The following is a 12,082-nucleotide window of genomic DNA, read 5'->3' as shown; positions in this document are numbered from 1 at the left end:
AGTCCTTTTTGCTAGAAATAGCAAACCTAACTTTGCATATCATGGGAGGAGGAGGTTACTAAAAAGGTTGCTTTTATTTTTAGCTCTAATACAAGGCAACAAACAAGTAAAAGACCAGGAGGAAAGGCAGAAGAATTGGTGTTGGATCATGTACTGTCTTTAATCCATTTACCAGAGAAAGAAGACATCACTGACCTTTCACAGCCTTGGGTTGCCTTGGTTATACTGCCACATATTAGGTAAGGGGTATTCTAAGGTACTGTTGTTATGTATTTATGTAATACTTGTCTAGTTGAAATCAGTGTCTGTCAGAAATCATTGTACTAAGGGAAGGACAAAAATTACTAACCGTAGTTTGGGGAAACTGGGGTTAGGAGGCAAAAAATATGCTGTGTGAAAATGGCATGAGTAAATGACAGTAGTAAAGTCAGAAACAGAATATCCATTTCGTGATTGCCTACTCCCTAAATTTAGTACTTCAGTACATAGAAATGTTAATGACATGTTTCAGTTTCCGTGTTTTAAGCATTGACCTCTGGAAGGTGCAGTGAATGCTGCAAGTTAAATTGTGAATTGGAAATAGCAAAAATGACTTGCTGCTTGTTTCAGATTTGGGGTGAGCTATCTGTAATGTAATAAAAGATAGATGTCAAAGAAAGCTTTCCTATGGATGTAGCTGTCAGTGTCACATATAGGTAAAGTCTTCCTATTTATTTTGGACAGACCAATGGACAAAGCAAACACTCTGCATCGTGTGACAAATTTCATAGACTCTCTCTTCACAGCCATTGACAAAGGAAGTCTCTGCAAAGGTCAGTTACGGTTATTTCCTGTTTATTTGCTTTTTATTGATACATAAATATATGTAAAGCACTTTTTCTGATTACATAAAGCATGAAAATGAATAGCAGTAGCATTGTATTCAAATCTGTTGACAAGCACAAGTGAAACTAGAAAAGCAAAGCTTGGGAGGAAGTGCCCTCCAGCAAAGAATTCTGCATTTGCTGTTGATAAGAATAATAATGGGGCAGCAAATGTTCTGCAAAGTGAAAGACAGATAATTGGGAAGGAAAAGAAGGAAGTGAGAAAATAAAAGGATGGAAATCCATCTAAACCAGAAGCAGTCAAGTGAAGGAGAGACTATTGACTGACAAACACCAACTAGACTATTTCAGACCTATAGTGTAAAGTTGGAGACATTACCATTTCTGACCTCAGTGACAGCACCAGTTCTAAAATGTTGCATCTTTCCTCCATTGGTTGTCATTAATCATCTTCCTTCTCTGGCTGGGAAAAAAAAAAGGGGGTTTTAAATGTGCTTGCATTATACAGTACAGTTGTTAATGAGGGAGATTGCAAGTATTGGAAAACCCCAGGTTCGCTTAGTTTGAAAGGGCTTTTCAGAATCTGGTCTTTTCCCTTCGTAATGCCTCCGTTAACATTCCTAAACGTATCTGCCAACTGGCTCTGTTGCTTTTCCTTCTCTAGTCTTTGTCAAGCATGGTCCTGCTGAATTTAGCCCTTTCTTCTGATCTGTTTGCAGGGTTTGCATGCTGTCATGATTATTTAGTGGCAATATACTTACTCTAAAAAAAAGAATACACAAACTTTCTTTTCTTGGGTCTCATGTCAGCTCTGCAGCAGCTCTACGTGCATGCAAGAGGCACGCTGTTGTTTCTTCCTTTGCCTATAAGAGAAAACAGATGCAACCTCAGTCCTAAGCTTCTGCGTTCTGTTGTCCCATCTTACACTTCTTTGCTTGATTTTCCTCACCTTCCTCCCAAACTAGGGTTCCTGGACACTTTCTTCATCCTCTGGCTTTCTTTCCAGCTCCATGATCTCTGCAAGTCCTTCACACCCCAGCCCCGTACTCCGTATTTGACTTGCTTGGCCTTTGAGGCAAAATGCAGGCCCCAGAACCGGGTGTTTTTCTGTGGTTGTTGTGGAGTACAGGGAAGATGGCTTGCAAACTGGGACAGAGCAACAGCAAGATAACCCTGGCAGCTGTTACGGAATAACTGCCTGTATGGAAGTGGTTACCCCTGTTGATCATATAAGTGTGTCTGTAATGAGGTAGGAGTTGCCATCTTTGTCCAGCATAGACATACCAGATGGTATAAATATCGCACTTTGGAAACCTGTACCCTTACACTAAGAAGCTTCATTCCGCCATTACATGTTCTCCTCTCTTTGAGGAGCTCGTTGTGGACATTAAAGGTGAGCAGGATTCAGCACATTCCTGGTGAATGGAGCAACTTGGAATAGAGGGACATTTTCAAATGAATAAATGGGAAATAAGTGCTCGCTTCCCCTTCTTTCCCATGGCAGTTGGCAGTGTGTAAGAAAATTATATCCTTTAAAAACTTTATTCAATTTGCCTAGTTTAGGAACAGTGTTCTCCTTGGGAAGAGATAAAGGAAAGGGGATTTTTTAATTTATTTAACAACCTGCTTGCCAACTTAGAAGTGTCAGGGGAAAGGAGTTGCCCTTCCCCTTTCTTACCTTGAAGGGCTTTAACTCTCCTGTGCTTCTGGAAAACCCTTGATCTCTAAAGGAGGCTGAGAGGCTTAGGAAGGAGACATTATCGCCATAGCAAACCCTCCTTCCATGCACTAATGAATATTCAGTCTTTAAGTATCTGGAATGCCTTTTGTAGATCTCATAGTGTATCGTGCATTGCTGGAGTGGCAGAGTTTATAGGCACCTGTATGGTAGGATCAGGATATATTTTTGCTTCTTATTGCTACATTCATATAAATTTGGGCAGCATTTCTTCATTTCTGAGTATCATTTATAGCACAGAGCTATCTGAGACTCCTGCAGCAGTGTTTACTTCCAGATCTCTGTTCTCTGTATACGCAGGTGTGATGGAAACAGATGCAAACTGGGAGCTGCTCACAGATTTCTGTGTTGGCTTGCAAAAATAAGTAGGCACTTTGATAGCCAGAGGATTATTTCCTTTACGGGTTATGATAATGGTTAGAAAATATGCATGCCATTTCTGGGATCCATATATTACCCTATTTCTGTGACTCCAGCCATTTCAGGATGGGCAAGCACCATACAAACAGAAGTCATTGAGAGCTAAGTAAATATACAGGCTGTTCTTGTTCTCTCCCTGCTCCAGGAAGCCTGTTTGTGGCCTGCCAAGCTGTAAGTACTCTCCTTAGTTTGGCAGAGTCTTCTGAAATACTCCATTTGTTACCTGTGGAGCGTGTCAAGAGCTTGGTGACGTAAGTAAACTGCCTGTTCTGTGTTTTTTTTCATGATTTTCCAAGGCACAGTAAGTTGACTTTGCCTTTATGTAGGCAAAAATGCCTCTTTGTGTGTTGCCCATTCTGTTTACACCAATGTGTTGCTTCGGTATTGTGGTTATGTAAGATAGCAAGGCTGTAGGCACTGTTTGTTTGAAGAACCAGATAGATGTAGTGCCTGTTCAGTGGTATTTTCTCTGCAAACTGAAGTTTTCTTAGACAGCTTTAGAGTAGTGTGCCAGATATGTTTGGTCTAGTTTCACCTAGGATCACCAAGCTTAGTAACTGTTACATTATAATGATAAAAGAGACAGGAAAGTGCTTTCTGAATTGTGTCAGAAGCCTCAACTGCTGCAGTCTGTGGTACTGTTGGGATTCTACCCTGTCTCTACATACCCATGTATGTGCCTGCTGCACAGTGGGAGGAGGTTTCGTATGCTTCATTTTATTTATTGTAACTCTGTTCTGTTTATAATTAGCACACATAAGTGAGAGGCTGAAGGGATCGAGTAAGATTGGTCTCCAGCAAATCCTGCTGAATTTGTCTCCCATTGTTGTGCTGGAGCATCTCCAAGTATTCAGTGGCTTGAGCTTCAAAATATCGTGTTCAGTTATGAAATCATGGTGCCCATGTCTGGGGCATGATGGAGATGAAACAGCTTGCCCAGATCAGACAGGAAGTCTTAGCAGGGAGCTTCAGTCTAGTGTTTTTCTGACAGCTTTGGGCTTGGGGTGAAACCCACCTAAAGCAAGGGATGAAAGTAGCAGAAGGAGGTTTCCCTGTGGACAGGCAGGACTCCTCATGTCTCACCTAGGCCTGGATTATTTTCTTTCGGTTGAATTTGATCACTGCCTGGGTACCTGGGGGAGGACAGATCCAGCCTGCTATCCTGAGCTTGACAAGCCTGATTAATACAAAGGAGGAATCTCATGCCTCTTGGGCCTGTCATGGGTTATTGGGCTTTGAGGCAGCAAGCCAGCAGGTCAGTGAAGTCTAACTTCACTGGCCTGCTGGTGCCAGCAGAGTCTGAAGTCATGTGGAATTTCCCCTTAATATTGTTACCATCACTACTGCCTTATTTTCAAATATTTATATTGTTGCAGTGCTCTCTGTATGCAAATAAAACATTCTGTTATTCTAGCACTTTCCCTTCAGACCCCTCTGCACTGCTGTTGGCTGATCTCTATTACACAAGGTTGGCATTCTATGGCTGCCAGGAGCCCCTTTCCCAGGGAAACCTAATGGACTTGTTTGAGAAGTTGCATCCTAATATTTCCACTGGTGTTTCTAAGGTAATCTGCTTTTTTGAGCACATGCAAGATAATTTGTATTTTAACAATATAACTTGAGTAAACTGAGTTAAGTGACGAAGACTGAAAGGAGAAACATGAGATTGTTTAAAACTTTACTTCCGTGGTATCTGTTTAGGACTGCGTCCATTTCTAGGAGGTTGCTGTGAGGCATGAGTTAACAGAGGTTAACTTTTAGACCTGCAAGGCTTGTCTCTTCCCTCAGGGTGAATCAGAGCAGCAGCCTAGTGTATTCATTTTGAATTGCCTGCTATAGACTACTGGACCGTATCCATTTCTCAGCTCTGTGAGGAATCTAGTGAAATCAGCCTTCTGTGCAAAACATTAACCTCTCTTTAGATGTGTATATATCTGCATGTGTAGCCTGCATTCTCCTTCATGCTTCTGACATACGTTTCCACTTTGGATAGGTCCGGCTATTGACTGTTCGAATTCTAAACCATTTCGAGAATCTACCTTCTACACAGATTGAGGTAGGGCTAAAACTTCTCACGCAGCATTTCGAAGCCATCTCTGTTTGATGTTGTGTGTTAGCTGTTTTCCACTTTGCAGAAATAAAGAATGTGTTTGGTAGAGGTTGTCCTCTGCTTTTGTGCTTTCATAGTCCAGTTTTATCTGTTTGTCTCCTTGCCTCCTGATATTTTCTGATGTGTGAGTTTTGATGCCTAAGTGGTGGAACCAGAGCAAGTCTCTTGACTTTGTTCTTTGGTCCAGAAATGGCTGGGACTCTGTACAATTCTATTGAAATACCTTTCAACAGGAAAAGGATACTCTTAATAAAATACATGTCACTTGTTTGTTCAGGGTGACAGCACAGGCAAATTCCAGACAGTATTTGCCATATTACTTCAAGCAGAACTTGTGCCAGCGACAGTGAACGATTACAGAGAGAAGCTTCTCTATTTAAGGAAACTAAGATGTGATATAGTGCAGCCTGGAATACCAAGTGGGTCTTTGCAGGAGGTAAGTAGTTAAAGTCAAAAAGCAGTTGTCTCATTCCTTTATTCCAAGAAAGCATTCTCTGCTCCATCACATGGATTGCAGAGCTTTTAATGAGCATTCATTAAAAAATCAATGAGCTCTCAGATTATGTTTTAGAATACTTAGTAGAGATCACAGCTGCCATTGTGTTTAGGACTGTTGTGTTTTCTTGGATATTTAGTAGAACAGTAGTATCTTGATAATGGCTCACAACCAGATTAATCAGGTTTTGATATGAACTCACATACATGAACTCCCATTAGCCATTGCAGATCCTAGCTTCTGGATCTTGCAGCAGGATGAAAATCTTGTGCACCTGAGACTGCTGAATCTCCTCTGCTGCTGAGCTAAAGGGGACTTCACTTTCTGGATTTTGGAATGGTCACAGTTTTACTAGTTAAATGATCATGGATTTGGTGGGAGGGGATTTTCTATTAGTGTTATTTTTTCTGGCTGTTGCTGTACTTGTACAATTTTTCACACTGGCTTGTAAGTTCCTATGAACAAGGGCTGTAGATCAGTCCTACTGCATGCAGATGAGCAAGGAGCCTGTCCGGAGGCCACGCTCTTAGTCCTAATTCAATGAAGACTCCTCAGGGCAAACTTTCATCTTTCTGAGGTCCCTAATACTGCTATGGCAGCCCTGAAGTTTGAGAGGGAGGCAGGCAAGCCATATCATCGGCTGGGCTGAACTGGTTTTTGCACATTCACGATGTGTAGGTATAGTGACAGGATCTCAGTGCAGCTTACTGTAAAAGCTCTAGGTTTCATCATACAGCTATGAGACAATGAGTGATGCAGTGTTACTTGATTCATAGCTTGTAGCACTTCTGAGAACTTCTTTGATCAACATCTCCTCTTTGAGAGGGAAAAAGGTTAGAGAGAGGTGTTTGGTCTTCAAGATATGTTTTTTTACATCTCAACGAGATGGTATTGTGTGTCATTCTAGGTGCCTCTTCGGTATTTACTAGGAATGCTTTATATTAACTTCAGCCCTCTGTGGGATCCTGTAATTGAACTCATAACGTGAGTATATGCAGTTGGATGCTAGTCTGTGGTTGTCTTACAGAACATCCTTTCCATTGTTTTGTGAACAAAAGCTTAGCTACAAGTGTCCACTTTGAAGAGATTTGTCCAGGATAACCTTCATGTGAAATGTTCTGGAACAAATTTGATCTCAAATCACAATCTGTGTATACTGATACTTAGTTTCTGATTTTTCTTACTATTAAAGGGAATTCACAACGAATATAGTCACATAGCATCAGAGTTTTCAAAGGTAGCAGGATTTGATTAGTGTTTCACAAATGCTTAAAGGAGCAAGAAGTCCCTCTCAGTTAACTCTGACATTTCTGCCCTTACTGGAAAACCTCTAAACCCTTCTAACAGGGAGGGAAGACTTACCATGGTGACAGCTGAGCTAAATATCGACATCAGTGTCTGCGTTGCGTTCTTGGTTTTTTTGCTCTCTTGTATGATTAACGAGAGAATTCAAACTAGAGAATTAATTAAAAAATACTGAACTAGCTCTTTGAAAGATATGCCCATACTAATTCCTCCTTTAGTTCTAAATAATGTTACTTTATGGAAGTCAATAGAAATCTTGTGAACATTTTTACTCAATTTAAGCTCATTTGAAGTCATGAGATACAATCAGATTATTTTAATAACAATTGCCATGTGGGATACATCAGTAAAGGCAAGGAAGTGCCGCATCTGTATTGTTCAGATGTCCTCTCTTTGGACACCCACATTAAGGCAGTGATCAAAGCGTACTTGTACTGGTGTACTAGATTGTACTAGTGATGCATGGCTTTTTTTATTTTCATCTTAATTTCATGCTGTCTTACACTTCGTTAGTTCTCATGCAAAGGAAATGGAGAATAAACAGTTCTGGAAGGTTTTCTATGAACATTTGGAGAAGGCTGCTACCTATGCTGGTAAGTCACAGCTCCTAATCATTATTCTAACAGTAACACAGACATGACTATGTTTATGTGTGATTGGGAAATTAGGGTTCTTGACTACCAGCATCATGTCTAGGGCAGGAATAGAGAGATCTGTGAGAAAACTGTCTCCTTCTGTCCTAAACACCAACAAGGAGACAAAAAAGGTGCCTGCATTTCAGGAGGGAGTTGCAGGTTGTGGGAAGCCATGCAGCAGTTTTGTCCCTGTGTAAGGTGACTGCCCAGACTGATCAGAAGTGATGAAAAAACCTGTATAATCAGGCTGACCATGTTTCTGCTCCATAGATTGTGTGGAAGTTCTGCAAACAGTGTCTTTCTTGAGGTTTACCTATGGGTGCATGGCATCTGTGATTTCATGATAGAGCCATGAGCACACAGCCATTTGTGGACTTCTCTGTTATTCAAGAAAACTGAGGTTAACTGAGGCTGTAAGGCACCCTAGAGTACTTTCTAAGCAGTGCAGATCTTTCAGGTCAGTGTTAAATACAGGTGTCTAAACAGTTACATGTCACCAAAAGTATTACTTTTGTAATGAGGGGCTGAGCCCTTGCTACTGGCAATTATGAAGTAACCTGAAGAGCTTTTCTTCATCTGTTTTATAGAAATGGAGCTGCAGAATGAACTAGATGAACAAGAGGAAAGCATTGCTGAAACAGAAAGTGAGAAGATGCCAGAAGGAGGAGTGGGGGCTGTCTTCCTGGAGCAGCTGTGGACTAGAACAGATTGCAGTGAGCGGCTGGACCACACAAACTTCCGTTTTCTATTGTGGAAAGCACTGGATAAGTTTCCAGACAGAGTGGAGCCTAGGTCAAGGGAACTTTCCCCACTTCTTTTGAGATTTGTTAGGTAGGTAAGATTTATTTTTCAGCTGAGAGGACATTGCTTTCAGTTGTTGCTGAGCTTTAAAACTATGGCTATCCCATTATAGACTTTTATTTCCTGAGTGCATGGCTGGTGAGATGTCTGTTTCCAGTTAAGATAACCTTTGATTGGAATGTATGTTCGGTTAGAAACATCACAGAAGAAGCAGGCTGAAATGAACTGGCAGTTTCTGCTGCTCAGTGTCTTATTTGTTGACTTGCCCCTGTCACAGCCTCATTACTCCATTAGGGAGTGATTTCAGTGGGGAAAATACTGGGTTTGTTAGAGGCTGATTCAGTTTCCTGCCCCGGGAAGGGAGAGCTTGCATGTGTGCACTTATCAGATATCATCAGATAGTACAGATAGTATGATGCACACAGAGTAGGTCTGATCCTCATGGCAAGGGAAGGTTTCTGATATTCATTTCCTGTAAATAGTAAACCTATGTTTTGATTCCCTTCCTGGAAAAATTGAACCATGCTGTAGTAAGTTAGTTTCCTTAGTATCACACTGCCATAATCGTTGTTCATCTGCTCACCTGAGCAAACACAGCCTCCATGCTCTCCACATAACGTTACAAGCCTCTAGTATTTCAGTGATTCATGTCTCTCTTCTCTCCACCAAGTTCCTCCAGTCTCCTTTAGGGTATTTGGCCCACTGCCTTATATCCTGCAACTTCTAGGCATAAAAGCATACACTTGCTGAAATATACTTCTTTGGGAGTTTTTAGCCATATAGTATTCCAACACACAGTGCCATTAATAATGAGAATGGAGGTTTTGGGGGGGTTTGGTCTTTCTTGTCCTGAAACCCTGAAAAATGCTGTGCTGTGTAATCCCTTCCTTTTTTTTTTTTCAAACACAGAAATGAGTACTACCCAGCAGATTCGTTGGTGGCTCCATCTCAGGATCTCAGAAAGAGAACTAGTGATACAGTAGCAGCAAAAGAAATACCTGGTGAAGAGGTGAATGATGTTGCTATGGAGGAGGAGGAGGAAGAAGAAAAGGAAGAAGGGGAGCCGATTACTGCAGGACTACCAAAAAGGAAAACAAGAAGAGCTGCTGCTAAGTAAGTATTTTTAGTTTTCTCTTGCTAGCGCTTTCACAGAAAGGCAGATTCAGCAACTCATATTGAGATAAAAGCTGTGTTTTTATATATTCCTTTTTCTTCTTTTGCTTGCACTTCATTAGTTTTCAGTGGACTATAAGCACCTTAGAGTCAGAAACTCTGCCTGCACAGTATTAGATATCCAAAGACACTGCCTAGGCTTTATCATTATCTCATTACCTGCTGATGGTCTGTGGTTTATGTTACTTTAAGCTGAAATAATGTGGTATTTTGAAGTTTTTGGAGGCTATTGTACCTGCATTCCCCTGGCTTCTCTGTGTGTATCTGTTGGTCTTTTAAAACCATAGATATTGCCAAACACTTTGAAAAATAAGACTATTCATACTGGGATTCTGCCATTGCCTACCTGTTATCAGTCTTGGTCCTGGTTAGGACTTTTTGTCCTTAGGGACAAAGACGTTTTTTAGGTGGTGTTTTAGACTGAAGCTGCATGCTGTTATAATGTTATTGCAGTGCTGAATACATGGAGAAAGTGACTCTTTGTATGAAGTCGCCACAGTGTGTCTAATCGGAGTCTTTTTACCCCGATGACCTCTGTCAAATGTCCATTACAAATACACTACAAGGGTTTGTTTTTTGCCACTTTTTCTGGAAAGGATGGGCCGTGTAATGACAGAGAACTTGAAAATGTCACCTTACATGTTGGAATACATTTGTTATACAATCTGAATTGTCATTTAATCCCAGGTATTTTATAGGTATTTCATTTTATTCCCAGATTCTGGCTTGTAACTGAGCAAATGAGTAGCAATTAAAACCCAGTGACAGTCCAAGAGCTGTGTTTTGGTTTGTTTCTTTTTTCAGCCTTCATCTCAAAATGTCCATGTACTTAAGTGGAAACATGAGTGCTGGTAGCAGTAAAAAAGGCATGAAAGATTTACTGGAGATGTATTATTGAGTTCTGGAATGACCTCCCTTCATCTTTGCCCTGTGCAGTTCATGCAGTCAGGCTTGTACTGAGAGTAGGAGAGCCCTCGGTCCGCAGGGGCAGGCTGAGACAGCAGGAGGACGCACGCCTGCCCCAGGCTCAGGGTGGAGTTGTCCTACTTGTCCTTTGGCTGAGCCCAGCCATGGAGGAGAGTGGCCCAACCAAAGTGCCAGGAGAGTTCAGTGTAAACTGCCAGAGGGTACAACTGGATGCAGAAAGGCTCTACTAGCCCCACAGCACATCTGGTAGAGATCTCACGCCTTCCTTATCTAGGTCATCTCTCTCTGCTCCCGCATAGTGGAGGTGGAGCAGATGTGGGGTGACACAGCCACTTCTAGAAGAACTGACTTCTGTCTGTGCTTGCCTGGTGTAAGTCCAGCACAGTCTTTTGCTGAATGCAGCCTTTCATGTTGATAGGAGCAAAATGACCACCAGTTAAGGACAAGTGAATAAATAAAGAGGTAAATTCATCTGTTGGTGTTCCAGGCTGGTCTGGCAGAGAAAAGCAAGCTGCATTCTGATTGATTGTATTCCTTTGACATCAGAAGCTGAGCCCGTCTAGTGCTGCTGACAAAGTGGCCCTCTATGCCATTAAATTATGTCTGGAAGGAGGTGCTTAGGACAGGGAAGAGGATAGTATCCTCTTGCTGTTTCTCTGAAATGGAGGCATGTAGACTAGGGATCCTCTTGTGTTGTTCTGGCTTTGGGTTGTTGGGGATTTTTTCTTTCTTGTTAATTTTAATGAAACTTCCCAAATTGCTTAATGATCCAGGATTATGTCTCTGGTCATTTTAAACAAAATGTTTTCTTTTACAGGCAACTGATAGCCCACTTACAAGTTTTCTCTAAATTCTCAAATCCTCGTGCGTTGTATCTGGAACAGAAGTTGAATGCATTATATACCCAGGTGATGCTTGCCTATATTCTTAGTAAAATACTGAACAGATGTGTACAAAATATTGTGTGAAGAGCAGCCTGATGTAAGAAAGATTACTTCATCATTTACTGTTTGCCATTTGTGTCTTAACATATGTATTTTCATGTCTGGTGTGTCCATCTGGCATAGGGGCATCATGGTGAAGTGACCTTTGATTTTGGCCTGTGCTGTTTGGTGGCAGATTGAAGAACTGATAGGGGTGCTACCTGGGGAGATGATTTGCATGTCTTAGTGTCTAGGTTATGAAGAGTAATCTTTAAGAGCAGGCAAATCTCAGTGAGACTTTCTATATCAAATCCTAAGAGTATTTTGTATTTGTCACAGAAAAGAAATATGGATGTCTTTGGGTGGTTTGAGTAGTCTGGTTTTTAATCCAGTCTTCCCAGATAACACAACTGGTAACTGGTTTGGAAGTCGAAAATGCAGGCTGACAGTCCAAAAAACAGTTCACAGAATCATAGAATAGTTAGGGTTGGAAAGGACCTTAGGATCATCTAGTTCCAACCCCCCTGCCATGGGCAGGGACACCTCACACTAAACCATGTCATCCAAAGGCTCTGTCCAACCTTGTCTTGAACACTGCCAGGGATGGAGCATTCACAGCTTCCCTGGGCAACCCATTCCAGTGCCTCACCACCCTCACAGTAAAGAATTTTTCCTTATATCCAATCTAAACTTCCCCTTTTAAGTTTCAACCTGCTACCCTTTGTCCTAT

At 41.4% G+C, this 12,082-nt stretch overlaps 1 protein-coding gene across 1 annotated transcript in view; it reads left to right on the top strand.

Annotated features, from left to right (window-relative positions):
* Positions 1-12,082, top strand: part of UTP20 (UTP20 small subunit processome component) — a 61,863-nt gene that overhangs the window by 11,453 nt on the left and 38,328 nt on the right. Inside the window, exons 13-23 of the mRNA XM_005144347.2 lie at positions 84-239; positions 724-812; positions 3,128-3,233; positions 4,397-4,547; positions 4,976-5,038; positions 5,370-5,528; positions 6,496-6,572; positions 7,407-7,486; positions 8,116-8,359; positions 9,239-9,442; positions 11,247-11,337. Coding sequence (XP_005144404.2) covers positions 84-239; positions 724-812; positions 3,128-3,233; positions 4,397-4,547; positions 4,976-5,038; positions 5,370-5,528; positions 6,496-6,572; positions 7,407-7,486; positions 8,116-8,359; positions 9,239-9,442; positions 11,247-11,337 — 1,420 coding nt within the window. The remainder of the gene's footprint in view (positions 1-83; positions 240-723; positions 813-3,127; positions 3,234-4,396; positions 4,548-4,975; positions 5,039-5,369; positions 5,529-6,495; positions 6,573-7,406; positions 7,487-8,115; positions 8,360-9,238; positions 9,443-11,246; positions 11,338-12,082) is intronic.

This window comes from Melopsittacus undulatus, chromosome 5 (genome assembly GCF_012275295.1).
Source record: "Melopsittacus undulatus isolate bMelUnd1 chromosome 5, bMelUnd1.mat.Z, whole genome shotgun sequence".
Lineage (NCBI taxonomy): Eukaryota > Metazoa > Chordata > Aves > Psittaciformes > Psittaculidae > Melopsittacus > Melopsittacus undulatus.
The sequence above is the reverse complement of the archived record's forward strand: the minus strand, read 5'-3'. Positions and strand labels throughout refer to the sequence as shown.